A 24,929-nucleotide genomic window follows, 5' to 3' on the forward strand; every position below is an offset into this window, starting at 1 on the left:
CAGTATAACGTTAGCTAGCTAGCGAAGATTGAGGGGAGGCCACCAGATTGACTTTAGATGCAGTATAACGTTAGCTAGCTAGCTATCGAAGATTGAGGGGCGGCCACCAGATTGACTTTAGATGCAGTATAACGTTAGCTAGCTAGCTAGCTATCGAAGATTGAGGGGAGGCCACCAGATTGACTTTAGATGCAGTATAACGTTAGCTAGCTAGCTAGCGAAGATTGAGGGGCGGCCACCAGATTGACTTTAGATGCGGTATTCAGTGCATTCGGAAAGTATTCAGACCCCTTGACTTTTTCCACATTTTATGTTACAGCCATATTCGAAAATGGACTAAATACAAAATATTATCAGCAATCTACACACAGTGCCTCATAATGACATAAACAGGTTAAGAATCGAACCCACAACGCTGGCGTTGCAAACACCATGCTCTACCAACTGAGCCACAGGGACTCTAAACTGAGCTCAGGTGCATCCTGTTTCCATTGAACATCCTTAATGTTTCTACACCCTGATTGGAGTCCACCTGTGGTAAATTCAATTGATTAGACATGATTTGGAAAGGCACACACCTGTCTATATAAGGTCCCACAGTTGACAGTGCATGTCAGAGTAAAAACCAAGCCATGAGGTCAAAGGAATTGTACTTAGAGCAGTATTGTGTCGAGGCACAGGTCTGGGGAAGGGCACCAAAACATTTCTGCTGCATTGAAGGTCCCCAAGAACGCAGTGGCCTCCATCGTTCTTAAATGGAAGAAGTTTGGAACCACCAAGACTCTTCCTAGAGCTGGCCGCCCGGCCAAACTGAGCAATCGGGGGAGAAGGGCCTTGGTCAGGGAGGTGACCAAGAACCCGATGGTCACTCTGACAGAGCTCCAGAGTTCCTCTGTGGAGATGGGAGAACCTTCCAGAAGGACAACCATCTCTGCAGCACTCCACCAATCAGGTCTTTATGGTAGAGTGGCCAGACGGAAGCCACTCCTCAGTAAAAGGCACATGACAGCCCACTTGGAGTTTGCCAAAAGGCACCTAAAGGACTCTGAGACCATGAGAAACAAGATGCACTGGTCTGATGAAACCAAGATTGAACTCTTTGGCCTGAATGCCAAGCGTCACGTCTGGAGGAAACCTGGCACCATCCCTATGGTGAAGCATGGTGGTGGCAGCATCATGCTGTGGGGATGTTTTTCAGCAGCAGGGACTGGGAGACTAGTCAGGATCGAAGGAAAGATGAACGGAGCAAAGTACAGAGATCCTTGATGAAAACCTGCTCAGGACCTCAGACTGGGGTGAAGGTTCACCTTCCAACAGGACAACGACCCTAAACACACAGCCAAGACAACACAGGAGTGGCTTCGGGACAAGTCTCTGAATGTCCTTGAGTGTCCCAGCCAGAGCCCGGACTTGAACCTGATCGAACATCTCCGGAGAGACCTGAAAATAGCTGTGCAGCGACGCTCCCCATCCAACCTGACAGAGCTTGAGAGGATCAGCAGAGAAGAATGGGAGAAACTCCCAAATACAGGTTTTCCAAGTTTGTAGCGTCAAACCCAAGAAGACTAGAGGATGTAATCGCTGCCAAAAGGTGCTTCAACAAAGTACTGAGTAAAGGGTCTGAATACTTATGGAAATGTGATATTTAATTTTTTTCTCTAAAAATCTGTTTTTGCTTTGTCATTATGTGGTATTAAATGATTTAATCAATTGTATGGTCCTATCCAAGCTTCAGCCCACGGACCCTTATGGTCCCGGCCGAGCTTCGGCCCACGGACCCTTGTGGTCCCGGCCGAGCTTCGGCCCACGGACCCTTGTGGTCCCGGCCGAGCTTCGGCCCACGGACCCTTGTGGTCCCGGCCGAGCACACGTGAAGCCACAGCCTGTTGTTACTGGCTGGGATAGACCTGTAGCTGGGAGGGTTCTATCTAGTGCACTATATAGGGAAGAGGGTGCTGTTTAGGACGCTGGCTGTGTTTGTCGGGCCTCTTGGTGACTGATCCCATACAACAGCTGCTTAGCATCACTAGGAGGCCTATGGAGCCCTGTCAGTCCTCTCCCTGAGACTGCAGCCTCTCCCTCCCACACACTGCAGCATTTAAACACTCTTCAAATGCTGCAGAGAGCCCAGGTTAAAGGCTAAACGCCATCAGATTCCATCTGCCCGTCTCTCCATAAACACTACGATAGCTGATGTCTGCTTGGGAGTGCTTTGAGTTCACTGGTCTGTAACAGACTAGACCAGGGCTGGGTAGACTAGACCGGGGCTGGGTAGACTAGACCGGGGCTGGGGTAAACTAGACCGGGGCTGGGTAGACTAGACCGGGGCTGGGTAGACTAGACCGGGGCTGGGGTAAACTAGACCAGGGCTGGGTAGACTAGACCGGGGCTGGGTAAACTAGACCGGGGGCTGGCTGGGTAGACTAGACCGGGGCTGGCTGGGTAGACTAGACCGGGGGCTGGCTGGGTAGACTAGACCGGGGGGCTGGCTGGGTAGACTAGACCGGGGCTGGCTGGGTAGACTAGACCGGGGGGGGGCTGGGTCGACTAGACCGGGGGCTGGCTGGGTAGACTAGACCGGGGGCTGGCTGGGTAGACTAGACCGGGGGCTGGCTGGGTAGACTAGACCGGGGGCTGGCTGGGTAGACTAGACCGGGTGCTGGCTGGGTAGACTAGACCGGGGCTGGGTAGACTAGACCGGGGCTGGGTAGACTAGACCGGGGCTGGGGTAAACTAGACCGGGGCTGGGGTAAACTAGACCGGGGCTGGGGTAAACTAGACCGGGGCTGGGGTAAACTAGACCGGGGCTGGGGTAAACTAGACCGGGGCTGGGGTAAACTAGACCGGGGCTGGGGTAAACTAGACCGGGGGCTGGGGTAAACTAGACCGGGGGCTGGCTGGGTAGACTAGACCGGGGCTGGCTGGGTAGACTAGACCGGGGCTGGCCGGGTAGACTAGACCGGGGGCTGGCCGGGTAGACTAGACCGGGGGGGCTGGCCGGGTAGACTAGACCGGGGGCTGGCCGGGTAGACTAGACCCGGGGGGCTGGCCGGGTAGACTAGACCCGGGGCTGGCCGGGTAGACTAGACCGGGGGGCTGGCCGGGTAGACTAGACCGGGGGCTGGCCGGGTAGACTAGACCGGGGGGCTGGCCGGGTAGACTAGACCGGGGCTGGGTAAACTAGACCGGGGCTGGGGTAAACTAGACCGGGGCTGGGGTAAACTAGACCGGGGCTGGGGTAAACTAGACCGGGGCTGGGGTAAACTAGACCGGGGCTGGGGTAAACTAGACCGGGGCTGGGGTAAACTAGACCGGGGCTGGGGTAAACTAGACCGGGGCTGGGGTAAACTAGACCGGGGCTGGGGTAAACTAGACCGGGGCTGGGGTAAACTAGACCGGGGCTGGGGTAAACTAGACCGGGGCTGGGGTAAACTAGACCGGGGCTGGGGTAAACTAGACCGGGGCTGGGGTAAACTAGACCGGGGCTGGGGTAAACTAGACCGGGGCTGGGGTAAACTAGACCGGGGCTGGGGTAAACTAGACCGGGGCTGGGGTAAACTAGACCGGGGCTGGGGTAAACTAGCCCGGGGCTGGGGTAAACTAGCCCGGGGCTGGGGTAAACTAGCCCGGGGCTGGGGTAAACTAGCCCGGGGCTGGGGTAAACTAGCCCGGGGCTGGGGTAAACTAGCCCGGGGCTGGGGTAAACTAGCCCGGGGCTGGGGTAAACTAGCCCGGGGCTGGGGTAAACTAGCCCGGGGCTGGGGTAAACTAGCCCGGGGCTGGGGTAAACTAGCCCGGGGCTGGGGTAAGCTAGACCGGGGCTAGGGGTAAACTAGACCAGTGCTGGGTAGACTAGACCGGGGGCTGGCTGGGTAGACTAGACCGGGGGCTGGCTGGGTAGACTAGACCGGGGCTGGCTGGGTAGACTAGACCGGGGGCTGGCTGGGTAGACTAGACCGGGGGCTGGCTGGGTAGACTAGACCGGGGGCTGGCTGGGTAGACTAGACCGGGGCTGGCTGGGTAGACTAGACCGGGGGCTGGCTGGGTAGACTAGACCGGGGCTGGCTGGGTAGACTAGACCGGGGGCTGGCTGGGTAGACTAGACCCGGGGCTGGGGTAAACTAGACCGGGGCTGGGGTAAACTAGACCGGGGCTGGGGTAAACTAGACCGGGGCTGGGGTAAACTAGACCGGGGCTGGGGTAAACTAGACCGGGGCTGGGGTAAACTAGACCGGGGCTGGGGTAAACTAGACCGGGGCTGGGGTAAACTAGACCGGGGCTGGCTGGGGTAGACTAGACCGGGGTCTGGCTGGGGTAGACTAGACCGGGGGCTGGCTGGGGTAGACTAGACCGGGGGCTGGCTGGGTAGACTAGACCGGGGGCTGGCCGGGTAGACTAGACCGGGGGCTGGCCGGGTAGACTAGCCCGGGGGGCTGGCCGGGTAGACTAGACCGGGGGCTGGCCGGGTAGACTAGACCCGGGGGCTGGCCGGGTAGACTAGACCGGGGGCTGGCCGGGTAGACTAGACCGGGGGCTGGCCGGGTAGACTAGACCGGGGGGCTGGCCGGGTAGACTAGACCGGGGCTGGCCGGGTAGACTAGACCGGGGGCTGGCCGGGTAGACTAGACCGGGGGCTGGCCGGGTAGACTAGACCGGGGCTGGCCGGGTAGACTAGACCGGGGGCTGGCCGGGTAGACTAGACCGGGGGCTGGCCGGGTAGACTAGACCGGGGGCTGGCCGGGTAGACTAGACCGGGGGCTGGCCGGGTAGACTAGACCCGGGGGCTGGCCGGGTAAACTAGACCGGGGATTGGGTAAACTAGACCGGGGGTATCTCAGTCTCCTCTAGATGGACGTTCTGTTCTCTGTTCTGGGTTTGCTGGTGGTTTCTAAACGTTGCAGTTTGGGCTGGGTTTGCTGGTGGTTTCTAAATGTTGTAGTTTGGGCTGGGTTTGCTGGTGGTTTCTAAACGTTGCAGTTTGGGCTGGGTTTGCTGGTGGTTTCTAAATGTTGTAGTTTGGGCCGGGTTTGCTGTTGGTTTCTAAACGTTGCAGTTTGGGCCCGGGTTTGCTGGTGGTTTCTAAACGTTGCAGTTTGGGCGGGTTTGCTGTTGGTTTCTAAACGTTGCAGTTTGGGCCGGGTTTGCTGGTGGTTTCTAAACGTTGCAGTTTGGGCCGGGTTTGCTGGTGGTTTCTAAACGTTGCAGTTTGGGCCGGGTTTGCTGGTGGTTTCTAAACGTTGCAGTTTGGGCCGGGTTTGCTGGTGGTTTCTAAATGTTGTAGTTTGGGCCGGGTTTGCTGTTGGTTTCTAAACGTTGCAGTTTGGGCCGGGTTTGCTGGTGGTTTCTAAACGTTGCAGTTTGGGCTGGGTTTGCTGTTGGTTTCTAAACGTTGCAGTTTGGGCCGGGTTTGCTGGTGGTTTCTAAACGTTGCAGTTTGGGCTGGGTTTGCTGGTGGTTTCTAAACGTTGCAGTTTGGGCCGGGTTTGCTGGTGGTTTCTAAACGTTGCAGTTTGGGCCGGGTTTGCTGGTGGTTTCTAAACGTTGCAGTTTGGGCCGGGTTTGCTGGTGGTTTCTAAACGTTGTAGTTTGGGCTGGGTTTGCTGGTGGTTTCTAAACGTTGTAGTTTGGGCTGGGTTTGCTGGTGGTTTCTAAACGTTGTAGTTTGGGCTGGGTTTGCTGGTGGTTTCTAAACGTTGTAGTTTGGGCTGGGTTTGCTGGTGGTTTCTAAACGTTGTAGTTTGGGCTGGGTTTGCTGGTGGTTTCTAAACGTTGTAGTTTGGGCTGGGTTTGCTGGTGGTTTCTAAACGTTGTAGTTTGGGCTGGGTTTGCTGGTGGTTTCTAAACGTTGTAGTTTGGGCTGGGTTTGCTGGTGGTTTCTAAACGTTGTCTTGTAGTTTGGGCTGGGTTTGCTGGTGGTTTCTAAACGTTGTAGTTTGGGCTGGGTTTGCTGGTGGTTTCTAAACGTTGCAGTTTGGGCTGGGTTTGCTGGTGGTTTCTAAACGTTGTAGTTTGGGCTGGGTTTGCTGGTGGTTTCTAAACGTTGTAGTTTGGGCTGGGTTTGCTGGTGGTTTCTAAACGTTGCAGTTTGGGCTGGGTTTGCTGTTGGTTTCTAAACGTTGTAGTTTGGGCGGGTTTGCTGGTGGTTTCTAAACGTTGCAGTTTGGGCTGGGTTTGCTGTTGGTTTCTAAACGTTGCAGTTTGGGCTGGGTTTGCTGGTGGTTTCTAAACGTTGTAGTTTGGGCTGGGTTTGCTGGTGGTTTCTAAACGTTGCAGTTTGGGCTGGGTTTGCTGGTGGTTTCTAAACGTTGTAGTTTGGGCTGGGTTTGCTGGTGGTTTCTAAACGTTGTAGTTTGGGCTGGGTTTGCTGGTGGTTTCTAAACGTTGTAGTTTGGGCCGGGTTTGCTGGTGGTTTCTAAACGTTGCAGTTTGGGCCGGGTTTGCTGGTGGTTTCTAAACGTTGCAGTTTGGGCTGGGTTTGCTGGTGGTTTCTAAACGTTGCAGTTTGGGCCGGGTTTGCTGGTGGTTTCTAAACGTTGCAGTTTGGGCCGGGTTTGCTGTTGGTTTCTAAACGTTGCCTTGTAGTTTGGGCTGGGTTTGCTGGTGGTTTCTAAACGTTGCAGTTTGGGCTGGGTTTGCTGGTGGTTTCTAAATGTTGCCTTGTAGTTTGGGCCGGGTTTGCTGGTGGTTTCTAAATGTTGTCTTGTAGTTTGGGCTGGGTTTGCTGGTGGTTTCTTAACGTTGCAGTTTGGGCTGGGTTTGCTGGTGGTTTCTAAACGTTGCAGTTTGGGCTGGGTTTGCTGGTGGTTTCTAAACGTTGTCTTGTAGTTTGGGCCGGGTTTGCTGGTGGTTTCTAAACGTTGCAGTTTGGGCCGGGTTTGCTGGTGGTTTCTAAACGTTGTAGTTTGGGCTGGGTTTGCTGGTGGTTTCTAAACGTTGTAGTTTGGGCCGGGTTTGCTGGTGGTTTCTAAACGTTGTAGTTTGGGCTGGGTTTGCTGGTGGTTTCTAAACGTTGCCTTGTAGTTTGGGCCGGGTTTGCTGGTGGTTTCTAAACGTTGCAGTTTGGGCTGGGTTTGCTGGTGGTTTCTAAACGTTGTAGTTTGGGCTGGGTTTGCTGGTGGTTTCTAAACGTTGCAGTTTGGGCTGGGTTTGCTGGTGGTTTCTAAACGTTGCAGTTTGGGCTGGGTTTGCTGGTGGTTTCTAAACGTTGCAGTTTGGGCTGGGTTTGCTGGTGGTTTCTAAACGTTGCAGTTTGGGCCGGGTTTGCTGGTGGTTTCTAAACGTTGCAGTTTGGGCCGGGTTTGCTGGTGGTTTCTAAACGTTGTAGTTTGGGCTGGGTTTGCTGGTGGTTTCTAAACGTTGTAGTTTGGGCTGGGTTTGCTGGTGGTTTCTAAACGTTGTAGTTTGGGCTGGGTTTGCTGGTGGTTTCTAAACGTTGTAGTTTGGGCTGGGTTTGCTGGTGGTTTCTAAACGTTGTAGTTTGGGCTGGGTTTGCTGGTGGTTTCTAAACGTTGTAGTTTGGGCTGGGTTTGCTGGTGGTTTCTAAACGTTGTAGTTTGGGCTGGGTTTGCTGGTGGTTTCTAAACGTTGTAGTTTGGGCTGGGTTTGCTGGTGGTTTCTAAACGTTGTCTTGTAGTTTGGGCTGGGTTTGCTGGTGGTTTCTAAACGTTGTAGTTTGGGCTGGGTTTGCTGGTGGTTTCTAAACGTTGCAGTTTGGGCTGGGTTTGCTGGTGGTTTCTAAACGTTGTAGTTTGGGCTGGGTTTGCTGGTGGTTTCTAAACGTTGTAGTTTGGGCTGGGTTTGCTGGTGGTTTCTAAACGTTGCAGTTTGGGCTGGGTTTGCTGTTGGTTTCTAAACGTTGTAGTTTGGGCCGGGTTTGCTGGTGGTTTCTAAACGTTGCAGTTTGGGCTGGGTTTGCTGTTGGTTTCTAAACGTTGCAGTTTGGGCTGGGTTTGCTGGTGGTTTCTAAACGTTGTAGTTTGGGCTGGGTTTGCTGGTGGTTTCTAAACGTTGCAGTTTGGGCTGGGTTTGCTGGTGGTTTCTAAACGTTGTAGTTTGGGCTGGGTTTGCTGGTGGTTTCTAAACGTTGTAGTTTGGGCTGGGTTTGCTGGTGGTTTCTAAACGTTGTAGTTTGGGCTGGGTTTGCTGGTGGTTTCTAAACGTTGCAGTTTGGGCCGGGTTTGCTGGTGGTTTCTAAACGTTGCAGTTTGGGCTGGGTTTGCTGGTGGTTTCTAAACGTTGCAGTTTGGGCCGGGTTTGCTGGTGGTTTCTAAACGTTGCAGTTTGGGCCGGGTTTGCTGTTGGTTTCTAAACGTTGCCTTGTAGTTTGGGCTGGGTTTGCTGGTGGTTTCTAAACGTTGCAGTTTGGGCTGGGTTTGCTGGTGGTTTCTAAATGTTGCCTTGTAGTTTGGGCCGGGTTTGCTGGTGGTTTCTAAATGTTGTCTTGTAGTTTGGGCTGGGTTTGCTGGTGGTTTCTAAACGTTGCAGTTTGGGCTGGGTTTGCTGGTGGTTTCTAAACGTTGCAGTTTGGGCTGGGTTTGCTGGTGGTTTCTAAACGTTGTCTTGTAGTTTGGGCCGGGTTTGCTGGTGGTTTCTAAACGTTGTCTTGTAGTTTGGGCCGGGTTTGCTGGTGGTTTCTAAACGTTGCAGTTTGGGCCGGGTTTGCTGGTGGTTTCTAAACGTTGTAGTTTGGGCTGGGTTTGCTGGTGGTTTCTAAACGTTGTAGTTTGGGCCGGGTTTGCTGGTAGTTTCTAAACGTTGTAGTTTGGGCTGGGTTTGCTGGTGGTTTCTAAACGTTGCCTTGTAGTTTGGGCCGGGTTTGCTGGTGGTTTCTAAACGTTGCAGTTTGGGCTGGGTTTGCTGGTGGTTTCTAAACGTTGTAGTTTGGGCTGGGTTTGCTGGTGGTTTCTAAACGTTGCAGTTTGGGCTGGGTTTGCTGGTGGTTTCTAAACGTTGCAGTTTGGGCTGGGTTTGCTGGTGGTTTCTAAACGTTGCAGTTTGGGCTGGGTTTGCTGGTGGTTTCTAAACGTTGCAGTTTGGGCCGGGTTTGCTGGTGGTTTCTAAACGTTGTAGTTTGGGCTGGGTTTGCTGGTGGTTTCTAAACGTTGCAGTTTGGGCTGGGTTTGCTGGTGGTTTCTAAACGTTGTAGTTTGGGCCGGGTTTGCTGGTGGTTTCTAAACGTTGTAGTTTGGGCCGGGTTTGCTGGTGGTTTCTAAACGTTGTAGTTTGGGCCGGGTTTGCTGGTGGTTTCTAAACGTTGTCTTGTAGTTTGGGCTGGGTTTGCTGTTGGTTTCTAAACGTTGCAGTTTGGGCCGGGTTTGCTGGTGGTTTCTAAACGTTGTAGTTTGGGCCGGGTTTGCTGGTGGTTTCTAAACGTTGTAGTTTGGGCTGGGTTTGCTGGTGGTTTCTAAACGTTGCAGTTTGGGCTGGGTTTGCTGGTGGTTTCTAAACGTTGCAGTTTGGGCTGGGTTTGCTGGTGGTTTCTAAACGTTGCAGTTTGGGCCGGGTTTGCTGGTGGTTTCTAAACGTTGCAGTTTGGGCCGGGTTTGCTGGTGGTTTCTAAACGTTGTCTTGTAGTTTGGGCCGGGTTTGCTGGTGGTTTCTAAACGTTGTCTTGTAGTTTGGGCCGGGTTTGCTGGTGGTTTCTAAACGTTGTAGTTTGGGCCGGGTTTGCTGGTGGTTTCTAAACGTTGTAGTTTGGGCCGGGTTTGCTGGTGGTTTCTAAACGTTGTCTTGTAGTTTGGGCCGGGTTTGCTGTTGGTTTCTAAACGTTGCCTTGTAGTTTGGGCTGGGTTTGCTGGTGGTTTCTAAACGTTGCAGTTTGGGCTGGGTTTGCTGGTGGTTTCTAAATGTTGCCTTGTAGTTTGGGCCGGGTTTGCTGGTGGTTTCTAAATGTTGTCTTGTAGTTTGGGCTGGGTTTGCTGGTGGTTTCTAAACGTTGCAGTTTGGGCTGGGTTTGCTGGTGGTTTCTAAACGTTGCAGTTTGGGCTGGGTTTGCTGGTGGTTTCTAAACGTTGTCTTGTAGTTTGGGCCGGGTTTGCTGGTGGTTTCTAAACGTTGTCTTGTAGTTTGGGCCGGGTTTGCTGGTGGTTTCTAAACGTTGCAGTTTGGGCCGGGTTTGCTGGTGGTTTCTAAACGTTGTAGTTTGGGCTGGGTTTGCTGGTGGTTTCTAAACGTTGTAGTTTGGGCCGGGTTTGCTGGTGGTTTCTAAACGTTGTAGTTTGGGCTGGGTTTGCTGGTGGTTTCTAAACGTTGCCTTGTAGTTTGGGCCGGGTTTGCTGGTGGTTTCTAAACGTTGCAGTTTGGGCTGGGTTTGCTGGTGGTTTCTAAACGTTGTAGTTTGGGCTGGGTTTGCTGGTGGTTTCTAAACGTTGCAGTTTGGGCTGGGTTTGCTGGTGGTTTCTAAACGTTGCAGTTTGGGCTGGGTTTGCTGGTGGTTTCTAAACGTTGCAGTTTGGGCTGGGTTTGCTGGTGGTTTCTAAACGTTGCAGTTTGGGCCGGGTTTGCTGGTGGTTTCTAAACGTTGTAGTTTGGGCTGGGTTTGCTGGTGGTTTCTAAACGTTGCAGTTTGGGCCTGGTTTGCTGGTGGTTTCTAAACGTTGTAGTTTGGGCCGGGTTTGCTGGTGGTTTCTAAACGTTGTAGTTTGGGCCGGGTTTGCTGGTGGTTTCTAAACGTTGTAGTTTGGGCCGGGTTTGCTGGTGGTTTCTAAACGTTGTCTTGTAGTTTGGGCTGGGTTTGCTGTTGGTTTCTAAACGTTGCAGTTTGGGCCGGGTTTGCTGGTGGTTTCTAAACGTTGTAGTTTGGGCCGGGTTTGCTGGTGGTTTCTAAACGTTGTAGTTTGGGCTGGGTTTGCTGGTGGTTTCTAAACGTTGCAGTTTGGGCTGGGTTTGCTGGTGGTTTCTAAACGTTGCAGTTTGGGCCGGGTTTGCTGGTGGTTTCTAAACGTTGCAGTTTGGGCCGGGTTTGCTGGTGGTTTCTAAACGTTGTCTTGTAGTTTGGGCCGGGTTTGCTGGTGGTTTCTAAACGTTGTCTTGTAGTTTGGGCCGGGTTTGCTGGTGGTTTCTAAACGTTGTAGTTTGGGCCGGGTTTGCTGGTGGTTTCTAAACGTTGTAGTTTGGGCCGGGTTTGCTGGTGGTTTCTAAACGTTGTCTTGTAGTTTGGGCTGGGTTTGCTGGTGGTTTCTAAACGTTGTAGTTTGGGCCGGGTTTGCTGGTGGTTTCTAAACGTTGTAGTTTGGGCTGGGTTTGCTGGTGGTTTCTAAACGTTGTAGTTTGGGCTGGGTTTGCTGGTGGTTTCTAAACGTTGCAGTTTGGGCCGGGTTTGCTGGTGGTTTCTAAACGTTGCAGTTTGGGCTGGGTTTGCTGGTGGTTTCTAAACGTTGCAGTTTGGGCCGGGTTTGGTGGTGGTTTCTAAACGTTGCAGTTTGGGCCGGGTTTGCTGGTGGTTTCTAAACGTTGTCTTGTAGTTTGGGCTGGGTTTGCTGGTGGTTTCTAAATGTTGCAGTTTGGGCTGGGTTTGCTGGTGGTTTCTAAACGTTGTCTTGTAGTTTGGGCTGGGTTTGCTGGTGGTTTCTAAACGTTGCAGTTTGGGCCGGGTTTGTGTTAGAATGTTTTTTCAGTCGTGAGTCATGCAGACACTCGCTTTCAGATTTCAATCATGGACGGAGTGGTTCTTCACGTGTGTGTGTGTGTGTGTGTGTGTGTGTGTGTGTGTGTGTGTGAGAGACAGCTCCATACTGTACATAATAGACTGTGGAGCACATGGAGAGTAGGAGAGAGCTGACAGCAGCCTGGAGCGACGGAACCAGTGGGAGGAGAATCGTGACAGCCGGTCTGCCGCAAGTAATATGGAGAGGGAGCTGGAGACGGAGAGAGACTGAAATGAGAGAGGGAAGGAAGGAGACTGGAGGAGAGAGGGATGAAGGAAGGAGACTGGATGAGAGGGATGAAGGAAGGAGGAGAGGGAAGGAATGAGACTGAATGATGGAGGGAAGGAAGGAAGGAGGCTGGAGGAGAGAGGGATGGAGGAGAGCAGATGTAGGAGTGCATGCAGAATCCATCACGCGCTGCCAAGCTGAGGCCCATCCAGTCTGTTTCTGTGTCTACGCGACTGGTGTCTCATGTCCTCTACACCAGAGTGGGGAGACTGGTGTCTCATGTCCTCTACAACAGAGAGGTACGAGTCCTGTTGTCCTCATTCTGACACCTCATATATCTACCCCAGAGGGGGACGAGTCCTGTTGTCCTCATACTGACGTCATATATCTACCCCAGAGGGGGACGAGTCCTGTTGTCCTCATTCTGACACCTCATATATCTACCCCAGAGAGGTACGAGTCCTGTTGTCCTCATACTGACACCTCATATATCTACCCCAGAGAGGCACGAGTCCTGTTGTCCTCTCATATATCTACCCCAGAGAGGGACGAGTCCTCTCATACTGACACCTCATATATCTACCCCAGAGAGGGACGAGTCCTCTCATACTGACACCTCATATATCTACCCCAGAGAGGTACGAGTCCTCTCATACTGACGTCATATATCTACCCCAGAGAGGTACGAGTCCTGTTGTCCTCATACTGACACCTCATATATCTACCCCAGAGAGGTACGAGTCCTGTTGTCCTCATACTGACACCTCATATATCTACCCCAGAGAGGTACGAGTCCTGTTGTCCTCTCATACTGACACCTCATATATCTACCCCAGAGAGGTACGAGTCCTGTTGTCCTCTCATATATCTACCCCAGAGGGGGACGAGTCCTCTCATACTGACACCTCATATATCTACCCCAGAGAGGTACGAGTCCTGTTGTCCTCTCATATATCTACCCCAGAGAGGTACGAGTCCTGTTGTCCTCTCATATATCTACCCCAGAGAGGTACGAGTCCTGTTGTCCTCTCATATATCTACCCCAGAGAGGTACGAGTCCTGTTGTCCTCTCATATATCTACCCCAGAGAGGGACGAGTCCTGTTGTCCTCTCATATATCTACCCCAGAGAGGGACGAGTCCTGTTGTCCTCTCATATATCTACCCCAGAGAGGTACGAGTCCTGTTGTCCTCTCATATATCTACCCCAGAGAGGTACGAGTCCTGTTGTCCTCTCATATATCTACCCCAGAGAGGTACGAGTCCTGTTGTCCTCTCATATATCTACCCCAGAGAGGGACGAGTCCTGTTGTCCTCTCATATATCTACCCCAGAGAGGTACGAGTCCTGTTGTCCTCTCATATATCTACCCCAGAGAGGTACGAGTCCTGTTGTCCTCTCATATATCTACCCCAGAGAGGTACGAGTCCTGTTGTCCTCTCATATATCTACCCCAGAGAGGTACGAGTCCTGCCTTTTTTCTCTGCATCTTTCTCCTGTTTTTATTTGAAGCTCTGATTTCCTGTTTTCTCCGACCTGTTGCACGAACACCGTGCGTTACCATGGTATCGGCTGGTTCAGTTATTTATTTATTATTGCGTACGACTCTGGGGATAAATGTTCCAGTCCGTACAGGGCTGATGGTTCAGGAAACCTCTCTTAGCAGGCTGAATGTTCCAGTCCGTACAGGGCTGATGGTTCAGGAAACCTCTCTTAGCAGGCTGAATGTTCCAGTCCGTACAGGGCTGATGGTTCAGGAAACCTCTCTTAGCAGGCTGAATGTTCCAGTCCGTACAGGGCTGATGGTTTAGGAAGCCTCTCTCTCTTAGCACGCTGAATGTTCCAGTCCGTACAAGGCTGATGGTTTAGGAAGCCTCTCTCTCTTAGCAGGCTGAATGTTTCAGTCCGTACAGGGCTGATGGTTTAGGAAGCCTCTCTCTCTTAGCAGGCTGAATGTTTCAGTCCGTACAGGGCTGATGGTTTAGGAAGCCTCTCTCTCTTAGCAGGCTGAATGTTCCAGTCCGTACAGGGCTGATGGTTTAGGAAGCCTCTCTCTCTTAGCAGGCTGAATGTTCCAGTCCGTACAGGGCTGATGGTTTAGGAAGCCTCTCTCTCTTAGCAGGCTGAATGTTCCAGTCCGTACAGGGCTGATGGTTTAGGAAGCCTCTCTCTTAGCAGGCTGAATGTTCCAGTCCGTACAGGGCTGATGGTTTAGGAAGCCTCTCTCTCTTAGCAGGCTGAATGTTCCAGTCCGTACAGGGCTGATGGTTTAGGAAACCTCTCTCTCTTAGCAGGCTGAATGTTCCAGTCCGTACAGGGCTGATGGTTCAGGAAACCTCTCTTTCTCTACAGTAACCTTTAGTCTGGATCTACTGTGATCTCTACAGTAACCTTTAGTCTGGATCTACTGTAATCTCTACAGTAACCTTTAGTCTGGATCTACTGTAATCTCTACAGTAACCTTTAGTCTGGATCTACTGTAATCTCTACAGTAACCTTTAGTCTGGATCTACTGTAATCTCTACAGTAACCTTCAGTCTGGATCTACTGTAATCTCTACAGTAACCTTCAGTCTGGATCTACTGTAATCTCTACAGTAACCTTTAGTCTGGATCTACTGTAATCTCTACAGTAACCTTCAGTCTGGATCTACTGTAATCTCTACAGTAACCTTTAGTCTGGATCTGCTGTAATCTCTACAGTAACAGTAACCTTTAGTCTGGATCTACTGTAATCTCTACATTAACCTTTAGTCTGGATCTAGTGTAATCTCTACAGTAACCTTTAGTCTGGATCTACTGTAATCTCTACAGTAACCTTTAGTCTGGATCTACTGTAATCTCTACAGTAACCTTCAGTCTGGATCTACTGTAATCTCTACATTAACCTTCCGTCTGGATCTGCTGTAATCTCTACAGTAACCTTTAGTCTGGATCTACTGTAATCTCTACAGTAACCTTTAGTCTGGATCTGCTGTAATCTCTACAGTAACCTTTAGTCTGGATCTACTGTAATCTCTACAGTAACCTTTAGTCTGGATCTACTGTAATCTCTACAGTAACCTTCAGTCTGGATCTACTGTAATCTCTACAGTAACCTTCAGTCTGGATTTACTGTAATCTCTACAGTAACCTTTAGTCTGGATCTACTGTAATCTCTACAGTAACCTTTAGTCTGGATCTACTGTAATCTCTACAGTAACCTTTAGTCTGGATCTACTGTAATCTCTACAGTAACCTTCAGTCTGGATCTACTGTAATCTCTACAGTAACCTTCAGTCTGGATCTACTGTAATCTCTACAGTAACCTTTCATTGTGAAGTCTTCCCTGAAGAGGACAATAACAGATTTGATGTTTTCAATTATCTTTCATCCCCTTTTTAATAATATCACATTTCTGACGCTCAAATTTCCCATTTTACCAAACTGCTATTTCAACCAGCAGGCCGTATAAAGCCTCCCTCTCTCACCCTTTTGGTTTCTGGACGCAGGATATGCCTGTTAACCTGTCATGGCTATAGGGGGCAGCATTTATGTCTAGATGTAAGAGGTTAAACAGGGAGAAGAACATTCAATCGTTCGGTGTCTTACTGCGACTTGGACAGAGACACCGCTGCCTGCTAGGACTGACTTGAGACGGACAGAACTTCCTGCCAGCTGAAGTAGGCAGGCAGACAGACAGACAGACAGACAGACAGACAGACAGACAGACAGACAGACAGACAGACAGACCAGCGTGTCTTGGCGACAGGCTGGGGGAGACAGGCAGGCAGACAGACAGACAGGCCAGCGTGTCTTGGCGACAGGCTGGGGGAGACAGACAGGCAGACAGACAGACAGACAGACAGACAGACAGACCAGCGTGTCTTGGCGACAGGCTGGGGAAGACAGGCTTAGTGATGAGGGCGTTAGAGGGCACACCGGCCCTGCCAGTCCTCGCCCCCAGCAGCAGGCCGTGGCATATAAGACCATTAGCACCTCACAGGTTGTACATCCTGTTGTCACTGTGTCTCTCTCTCTCTGTCTGTCTGTCTGTCTGTCTGTCTGTCTGTCTGTCTGTCTGTCTGTCTGTCTGTCTCTGTCTCTGTCTCTGTCTCTGTCTCTGTCTCTGTCTGTCTCTGTCTCTCCACCTGGTCCTTTTTCTGTCCAGCTGTTTAAGCAGAGTAGCAGGAGGCTCTCTCATTTGTCCTAGTATGGCCTTTAACAAGCATTTTCCCTCCCTTTTTCTGTCTCTCTCTCTCTCCTACCTCTGCCCTGGCCCCTCTCTCTCTCTCTCTCTCTCTCTCTCTCTCTCCTACCTCTGCCCTGGCCTCTCTCTCCTTCCTCTGCCCTGGCCCCCCTCTCTCTCTCTCTCTCTCTCTCTCTCCTACCTCTGCCCTGGCCTCTCTCTCCTACCTCTCTCTCTCTCCTTCCTCTGCCCTGGCCCCTCTCTCTCTCTCTCTCTCTCTCTCCTTCCTCTGCCCTGGCCCCTCTCTCTCTCTCTCTCTTCCTCTCCTTCCTCTGCCCTGGCCCCTCTCTCTCCTACCTCTCTCTCTCTCCTTCCTCTGCCCTGGCCCCCCTCTCTCTCTCTCTCTCTCTCTCTCCTTCCTCTGCCCTGGCCCCTCTCTCTCCTACCTCTCTCTCTCTCCTTCCTCTGCCCTGGCCCCTCTCTCTCCTACCTCTCTCTCTCTCCTTCCTCTGCCCTGGCCCCTCTCTCTCTCTCTCTCTCTCTCTCTCTCTCCTTCCTCTGCCCTGGCCCCTCTCTCTCTCCTACCTCTCTCTCTCTCCTTCCTCTGCCCTGGCCCCTCTCTCTCCTACCTCTCTCTCTCTCCTTCCTCTGCCCTGGCCCCTCTCTCTCCTACCTCTCTCTCTCTCCTTCCTCTGCCCTGGCCCCTCTCTCTCCTACCTCTCTCTCTCTCCTTCCTCTGCCCTGGCCCCTCTCTCTCCTACCTCTCTCTCTCTCCTTCCTCTGCCCTGGCCCCTCTCTCTCTCTCTCTCTCTCTCTCCTTCCTCTGCCCTGGCCCCTCTCTCTCCTACCTCTCTCTCTCTCCTACCTCTGCCCTGGCCTCTCTCTCCTTCTACTGCCCTGGCCCCTCTCTCTCTCTCTCCTTCCTCCCCCTCTCTATCCTTCCTCCCCCCTCTCCCTCTATTCAGCAGGCCAACGATGCTATTCTTCTATTCTAATGACTCATATGGAAGAAGTGTCTATCTAGTTGAACCTAAACACCGTGTCTGGGTAGGGGGATGGGGACAGAGAGGGGCCGATGGGGACAGAGAGGGGGGGATGGGGACAGAGAGGGGGATGGGGACAGAGAGGGGGCGATGGGGACAGAGAGGGGGGATGGGGACAGAGAGGGGGGGATGGGGACAGAGAGGGGGATGGGGACAGAGAGGGGGGATGGGGACAGAGAGGGGGGATGGGGACAGAGAGGGGGGGATGGGGACAGAGAGGGGGATGGGGACAGAGGGGGGGGATGGGGACAGAGAGGGGTCCCTAAACACACGTCTGATGTGACCTCTTTTGTTTGGTGTATTTATTTGAAAAGCGGTGTGAAAACCTAGAAAACCCTGAGCCAACAACACCACCATATAGCTGTCTGGGGTATACAACACCAACACCACCATATAGCTGTCTGGGGTATACAACACCACCATATAGCTGTCTGGGGTATACAACACCAACACCACCATATAGCTGTCTGGGGTATACAACACCAACACCACCATATAGCTGTCTGGGGTATACAACACCAACACCACCATATAGCTGTCTGGGGTATACAACACCACCATATAGCTGTCTGGGGTATACAACACCAACACCACCATATAGCTGTCTGGGGTATACAACACCAACACCACCATATAGCTGTCTGGGGTATACAACACCATCACCACCATATAGCTGTCTGGGGTATACAACACCACCACCACCATATAGCTGTCTGGGGTATACAACACCACCATATAGCTGTCTGGGGTATACAACACCAACACCACCATATAGCTGTCTGGGGTATACAACACCATCACCACCATATAGCTGTCTGGGGTATACAACACCAACACCACCATATAGCTGTCTGGGGTATACAACACCACCATATAGCTGTCTGGGGTATACAACACCACCACCACCATATAGCTGTCTGGGGTATACAACACCAACACCACCATATAGCTGTCTGGGGTATACAACACCACCATATAGCTGTCTGGGGTATACAACACCACCACCACCATATAGCTGTCTGGGGTATACAACACCACCATATAGCTGTCTGGGGTATACAACACCAACACCACCATATAGCTGTCTGGGGTATACAACACCAACACCACCATATAGCTGTCTGGGGTATACAACACCAACACCACCATATAGCTGTCTGGGGTATACAACACCAACACCACCATATAGCTGTCTGGGGTATACAACACCAACACCACCATATAGCTGTCTGGGGTATACAACACCACCATATAGCTGTCTGGGGTATACAACACCACCATATAGCTGTCTGGGGTATACAACACCAACACCACCATATAGCTGTCTGGGGTATACAACACCACCATATAGCTGTCTGGGGTATACAACACCAACACCACCATATAGCTGTCTGGGGTATACAACACCACCATATAGCTGTCTGGGGTATACAACACCACCATATAGCTGTCTGGGGTATACAACACCATCACCACCATATAGCTGTCTGGGGTATACAACACCAACACCACCATATAGCTGTCTGGGGTATACAACACCACCATATAGCTGTCTGGGGTATACAACACCACCATATAGCTGTCTGGGGTATACAACACCACCATATAGCTGTCTGGGGTATACAACACCAACACCACCATATAGCTGTCTGGGGTATACAACACCAACACCACCATATAGCTGTCTGGGGTATACAACACCACCATATAGCTGTCTGGGGTATACAACACCACCATATAGCTGTCTGGGGTATACAACACCAACACCACCATATAGCTGTCTGGGGTATACAACACCAACACCACCATATAGCTGTCTGGGGTATACAACACCAACACCACCATATAGCTGTCTGGGGTATACAACACCACCACCACCATATAGCTGTCTGGGGTATACAACACCAACATATAGCTGTCTGGGGTATACAACACCACCACCACCATATAGCTGTCTGGGGTATACAACACCACCATATAGCTGTCTGGGGTATACAACACCAACATATAGCTGTCTGGGGTATACAACACCAACATATAGCTGTCTGGGGTATACAACACCACCACCACCATATAGCTGTCTGGGGTATACAACACCACCATATAGCTGTCTGGGGTATACAACACCACCATATAGCTGTCTGGGGTATACAACACCAACACCACCATATAGCTGTCTGGGGTATACAACACCACCACCACCATATAGCTGTCTGGGGTATACAACACCAAACACATATAGCTGTCTGGGGTATACAACACCACCATATAGCTGTCTGGGGTATACAACACCATCACCACCATATAGCTGTCTGGGGTATACAACACCAACACCACCATATAGCTGTCTGGGGTATACAACACCAACATATAGCTGTCTGGGGTATACAACACCAACACCACCATATAGCTGTCTGGGGTATACAACACCAACACCACCATATAGCTGTCTGGGGTATACAACACCAACACCACCATATAGCTGTCTGGGGTATACAACACCAACATATAGCTGTCTGGGGTATACACCACCACCATATAGCTGTCTGGGGTATACAACACCAACATATAGCTGTCTGGGGTATACAACACCAACACCACCATATAGTATTTGTTTTAGGAAGCCAATCGGAGTGTGAGATCCCTGTGTTTTAGGAAGCCAATCGGAGGAGGAGATCCCTGTGTTTTAGAAAGCCAATCGGAGGAGGAGATCCCTGTGTTTTTAGGAAGCCAATCGGAGGAGGAGATCCCTGTGTTAGGAAGCCAATCGGAGGGTGAGATCCCTGTGTTTTAGGAAGCCAATCGGGGGATGAGATCCCTGTGTTTTTAGAAAGCCAATCAGAGTGTGAGATCCCTGTGTTAGGAAGCCAATCGGAGGGTGAGATCCCTGTGTTTTAGAAAGCCAATCGGAGGAGGAGATCCCTGTGTTTTTAGGAAGCCAATCGGAGGAGGAGATCCCTGTGTTTTAGGAAGCCAATCGGAGGGTGAGATCCCTGTGTTAGGAAGCCAATCGGAGGGTGAGATCCCTGTGTTTTAGAAAGCCAATCGGAGGAGGAGATCCCTGTGTTTTTAGGAAGCCAATCGGAGGAGGAGATCCCTGTGTTTTAGGAAGCCAATCGGAGGGTGAGATCCCTGTGTTTTAGGAAGCCAATCGGAGGAGGAGATCCCTGTGTTTTAGGAAGCCAATCGGAGGGTGAGATCCCTGTGTTTTAGGAAGCCAATCGGAGGAGGAGATCCCTATGTTTTTAGGAAGCCAATCGGAGGGTGAGATCCCTGTGTTTTAGGAAGCCAATCGGAGGAGGAGATCCCTGTGTTTTAGGAAGCCAATCGGGGGATGAGATCCCTGTGTTTTTAGAAAGCCAATCAGAGTGTGAGATCCCTGTGTTTTAGAAAGCCAATCAGAGGAGGAGATCCCTGTGTTTTTAGGAAGCCAATCAGAGGAGGAGATCCCTGTGTTAGAAAGCCAATCGGAGGAGGAGATCCCTGTGTTAGAAAGCCAATCGGCGGGTGAGATCCCTGTGTTTTTAGGAAGCCAATCGGAGGGTGAGATCCCTGTGTTTTAGGAAGCCAATCGGGGGATGAGATCCCTGTGTTTTTAGAAAGCCAATCAGAGTGTGAGATCCCTGTGTTTTAGAAAGCCAATCAGAGTGTGAGATCCCTGTGTTTTAGAAAGCCAATCGGGGGCTGAGATCCCTGTGTTTTTAGAAAGCCAATCGGAGGATGAGATCCCTGTGTTAGAAAGCCAATCGGCGGGTGAGATCCCTGTGTTTTAGAAAGCCAATCGGGGGCTGAGATCCCTGTGTTTTTAGAAAGCCAATCGGAGGAGGAGATCCCTGTGTTAGAAAGCCAATCGGAGGAGGAGATCCCTGTGTTAGAAAGCCAATCGGAGGAGGAGATCCCTGTGTTAGAAAGCCAATCGGAGGAGGAGATCCCTGTGTTAGAAAGCCAATCAGAGTGTGAGATCCCTGTGTTTTAGGAAGCCAATCAGAGGAGGAGATCCCTGTGTTTTAGGAAGCCAATCAGAGGAGGAGATCCCTGTGTTTTAGGAAGCCAATCAGAGGAGGAGATCCCTGTGTTTTAGGAAGCCAATCAGAGGAGGAGATCCCTGTGTTAGAAAGCCAATCGGAGGGTGAGATCCCTGTGTTTTAGAAAGCCAATCAGAGTGTGCGATCCCTGTGTTAGAAAGCCAATCGGAGGAGGAGATCCCTGTGTTAGGAAGCCAATCAGAGGAGGAGATCCCTGTGTTAGGAAGCCAATCGGAGTGTGCGATCCCTGGATGAAACCTGGCCTGCTACTTCCCCAACTCTTTGTTTTTATCCAAAGCTCTTTATTCCAGTTCAAATAGTGACTTCACTGTCACAACAATGACATTGTATTTTTTATAAAACGCAAGGCCACGTTCCAACCGATCCAGCCAGAAAACATTTAGTATGTTGAAGACAGCCTGAACTTGGAACAAATCTGTTTCTACTCGATCCCCGACCCGAAGATGGGTTTAGTGATATAATGAGCTGAGAAGGCACAGCGTATCCTGTCATTCTCCCTACAGCCAATGGGATTGGGTTTTAGGTCACCTAACTAAGAGGGAAGCTAAAACCATTAGTGGCGATGTGATCATTGAGGCTCACCGGCTTTTGTAAAGTTGTATAATTCTACTTGGCTTTGAATCTGTTGGCTGAACAAGCTATTATCCAACATAACAGACAGACTGTTGGGCTGTAGTCCCTCACCAGGACCAGGACCAGTGTTGGGCTGTAGTCCCTCACCAGGACCAGTGTTGGGCTGTAGTCCCTCACCAGGACCAGTGTTGGGCTGTAGTCCCTCACCAGGACCAGTGTTGGGCTGTAGTCCCTCACCAGGACCAGGACCAGTGTTGGGCTGTAGTCCCTCACCAGGACCAGGACCAGTGTTGGGCTGTAGTCCCGCATCAGGACCAGTGTTGGGCTGTAGTCCCTCACCAGGACCAGGACCAGTGTTGGGCTGTAGTCCCTCACCAGGACCAGGACCAGTGTTGGGCTGTAGTCCCTCACCAGGACCAGGACCAGTGTTGGGCTGTAGTCCCTCACCAGGACCAGGACCAGGCCAGTGTTGGGCTGTAGTCCAGGCATGTCCCTCACCAGGACCGGACCAGTGTTGGGCTGTAGTTCAGGCATGTCCCTCACCAGGACCAGACCAGTGTCCCTCACCAGGACCAGTGTTGGGCTGTAGTCCCTCACCAGGACCAGGACCAGTGTCCCTCACCAGGACCAGACCAGTGTCCAGCAGCAGGACGTCTTACATGAAGGTCGTCTTCAGACCACTTGACTCTAGGTGCTGTAGTTGGATTGGCCTTCTCCTCAGTAATACATGTTTTCTGAACAATCCCAATGTAAATCTGCCAACACCCTGCTCATAAGATCGTTCAGTCTTCTTCTAAATGTAACTTTTATTTAACTATGCAATTTATTTTTATTTAACTACTGCGTGTGGTTCAGTAGTTTAGCTGAGAAGATCTGAGAAGATCAGACCTGCGTATAGTTCAGTAGTTTAGCTGAGAAGATCAGACCTGCGTATGGTTCAGTAGTTAGCTGAGAAGATCTGAGAAAATCAGACCTGCGTGTGGTTCAGTAGTTTAGCTGAGAAGATCAGACCTGCGTGTGGTTCAGTAGTTTAACTGAGAAGATCAGACTGTGTGTGGTTCAGTAGTTAGCTGAGAAGATCTGAGAAGATCAGACCTGCGTGTGGTTCAGTAGTTTAGCTGAGAAGATCAGACTGTGTGTGGTTCAGTAGTTAGCTGAGAAGATCTGAGAAGATCAGACCTGCGTGTGGTTCAGTAGTTTAGCTGAGAAGATCAGACTGTGTGTGGTTCAGTAGTTTAGCTGAGAAGATCAGACCTCGTGTGGTTCAGTAGTTTAGCTGAGAAGATCAGACCTGCGTATAGTATGGAAACGAAGTGGCCGAAACCCAAACCTCCTTCCCATGTGACTCAGTCGTCCAGTTTTTAAAAAACGAGACCTTTTTTTTAACTCTGCAGGCTTGTTGTTTAATAACATGTGTCTGGATCTCTCTGTCCTGCTGTGGACTGTATTTCCCAGCCCTGGCTGCTGCTGTTATAGATGACCTATTGAAACGGCTTTCAGCAGTAGCTCCCGCCCCCAGCCCCCCCTCCCTAGCGGTCTACTGTTACCAGGGCAACGCCTTTCATAGAACCGTGTCATGTGACCGCCGGGGGGGGTTTGACGAGAGAGAGAGAGAGAGAGAGAGAGAGAGAGAGAGAGAGAGAGAGAGAGAGAGAGAGAGAGAGAGAGAGAGAGAGAGAGGCAGCTGTGGGGGCTTGTGGGACTCCTCCTCCTTCTTGGGTTTTTTGGGTGTCGCTAGTTGTTGTCACTGCTGCCTGGTCCAGTCGAGCGTCTTTCTCTGTCCCTGTTTACTGCTGTTCTGTTAGCGAGATACTCTGCTGGTTACCGCTGCCTGGTCCAGTCGAGCCTCCTAGTCGAGCCTCTCTCTCTGTCCCCCTGCTGTTCTGTTAGCTGGATACTCTCCTGTCGTCCCCGCTGCCAGGTCCAGTCCAGCCTCTCTCTCTGTCCCCCTGCTTCCTGCTGTTCTGTTAGCTGGATACTCTCCTGTCGTCCCCGCTGCCAGGTCCAGTCCAGCCTCCTAGTCGAGCCTCTCTCTCTGTCCCCCTGCTTCCTGCTGTTCTGTAGTTGGCGCTGCTGTCATTATGGACTGTTAGCAGATCTACATTTACTACACACCAAGTGAGGTAAGATCTCTGGTCTTGTCTTTTTTGTGTGAGAAACGTTTTTCATGTTTTGTTAAATGATTTGCTATTTCTTTAATAAGCTCAGCAACGAACACACTTCTCATATGCCTTTTTTTTTTGTTGCAATGTTTTGAGAGCTGCGCGTTTGACCACAAGCAACAGGCATCAGAACCATTTGCATTGTGTTGGTTTGAATAAGGAACTGTGAAGGGCTATGAAATACTACTTTCCCATCAGCCCAGAGACGGAGTTAGAATACTGTTGGATAGAGGGGGTTAGATAGAGGGGGTTAGAATACTGTTGGATAGAGGGGGTTAGATAGAGGGGTTAGAATACTGTTGGATAGAGGGGGTTAGAATACTGTTGGATAGAGGGGTTAGAATACTGTTGGATAGAGGGGTTAGATAGAGGGGGTTAGAATACTGTTGGATAGAGGGGGTTGGATAGAGGGGGTTAGAATACTGTTGGATAGAGGGGGTTGGATAGAGGGGGTTAGAATACTGTTGGATAGAGGGGTTGGATAGAGGGGTTAGAATACTGTTGGATAGAGGGGGTTGAATAGAGGGGGTTAGGATACTGTTGGATAGAGGGGGTTAGATGAGAAACTGTTGGATAGAGGGGTTTGATTTGATTTTGATTTGATTTTGATTTGTTGGATAGAGAGGGGGTTAGAATACTGTTGGGTAGGGAGGGGGTTAGAATACTGTTGGATAGAGAGGGGGGTTAGAATACTGTTGGATAGAGAGGGGGTTAGAATACTGTTGGGTAGAGAGGGGGTTAGAATACTGTTGGGTAGAGAGGGGGTTAGAATACTGTTGGATAGAGAGGGGGTTAGAATACTGTTGGATAGAGAGGGGGTTAGAATACTGTTGGGTAGAGAGGGGGTTAGAATACTGTTGGGTAGAGAGGGGGTTAGAATACTGTTGGGTAGAGAGGGGGTTAGAATACTGTTGGGTAGAGAGGGGTTAGAATACTGTTGGGTAGAGAGGGGGTTAGAATACTGTTGGGTAGAGAGGGGGGTTAGAATACTGTTGGATAGAGAGGGGGTTAGAATACTGTTGGGTAGAGAGGGGGTTAGAATACTGTTGGATAGAGAGGGGGTTAG

General features: G+C 51.0%; 1 protein-coding gene across 1 annotated transcript in view; it reads left to right on the forward strand.

The window, feature by feature from the left end:
• LOC106591210 (SUMO-interacting motif-containing protein 1) overlaps window positions 1-24,118 on the forward strand; it is a gene marked incomplete at its 5' end in the record, with an annotated part of 46,641 nt that extends 22,523 nt beyond the window's left edge. The window contains one exon of the mRNA XM_045713695.1: window positions 23,704-24,118. Coding sequence (XP_045569651.1) covers window positions 23,704-23,823 — 120 coding nt within the window. The remainder of the gene's footprint in view (window positions 1-23,703) is intronic.
• Between the last annotated feature and the right edge of the window lie 811 nt (window positions 24,119-24,929).

This window comes from Salmo salar, unplaced genomic scaffold, assembly GCF_905237065.1.
Source record: "Salmo salar unplaced genomic scaffold, Ssal_v3.1, whole genome shotgun sequence".
Classification (NCBI taxonomy): Eukaryota; Metazoa; Chordata; class Actinopteri; order Salmoniformes; family Salmonidae; genus Salmo; species Salmo salar.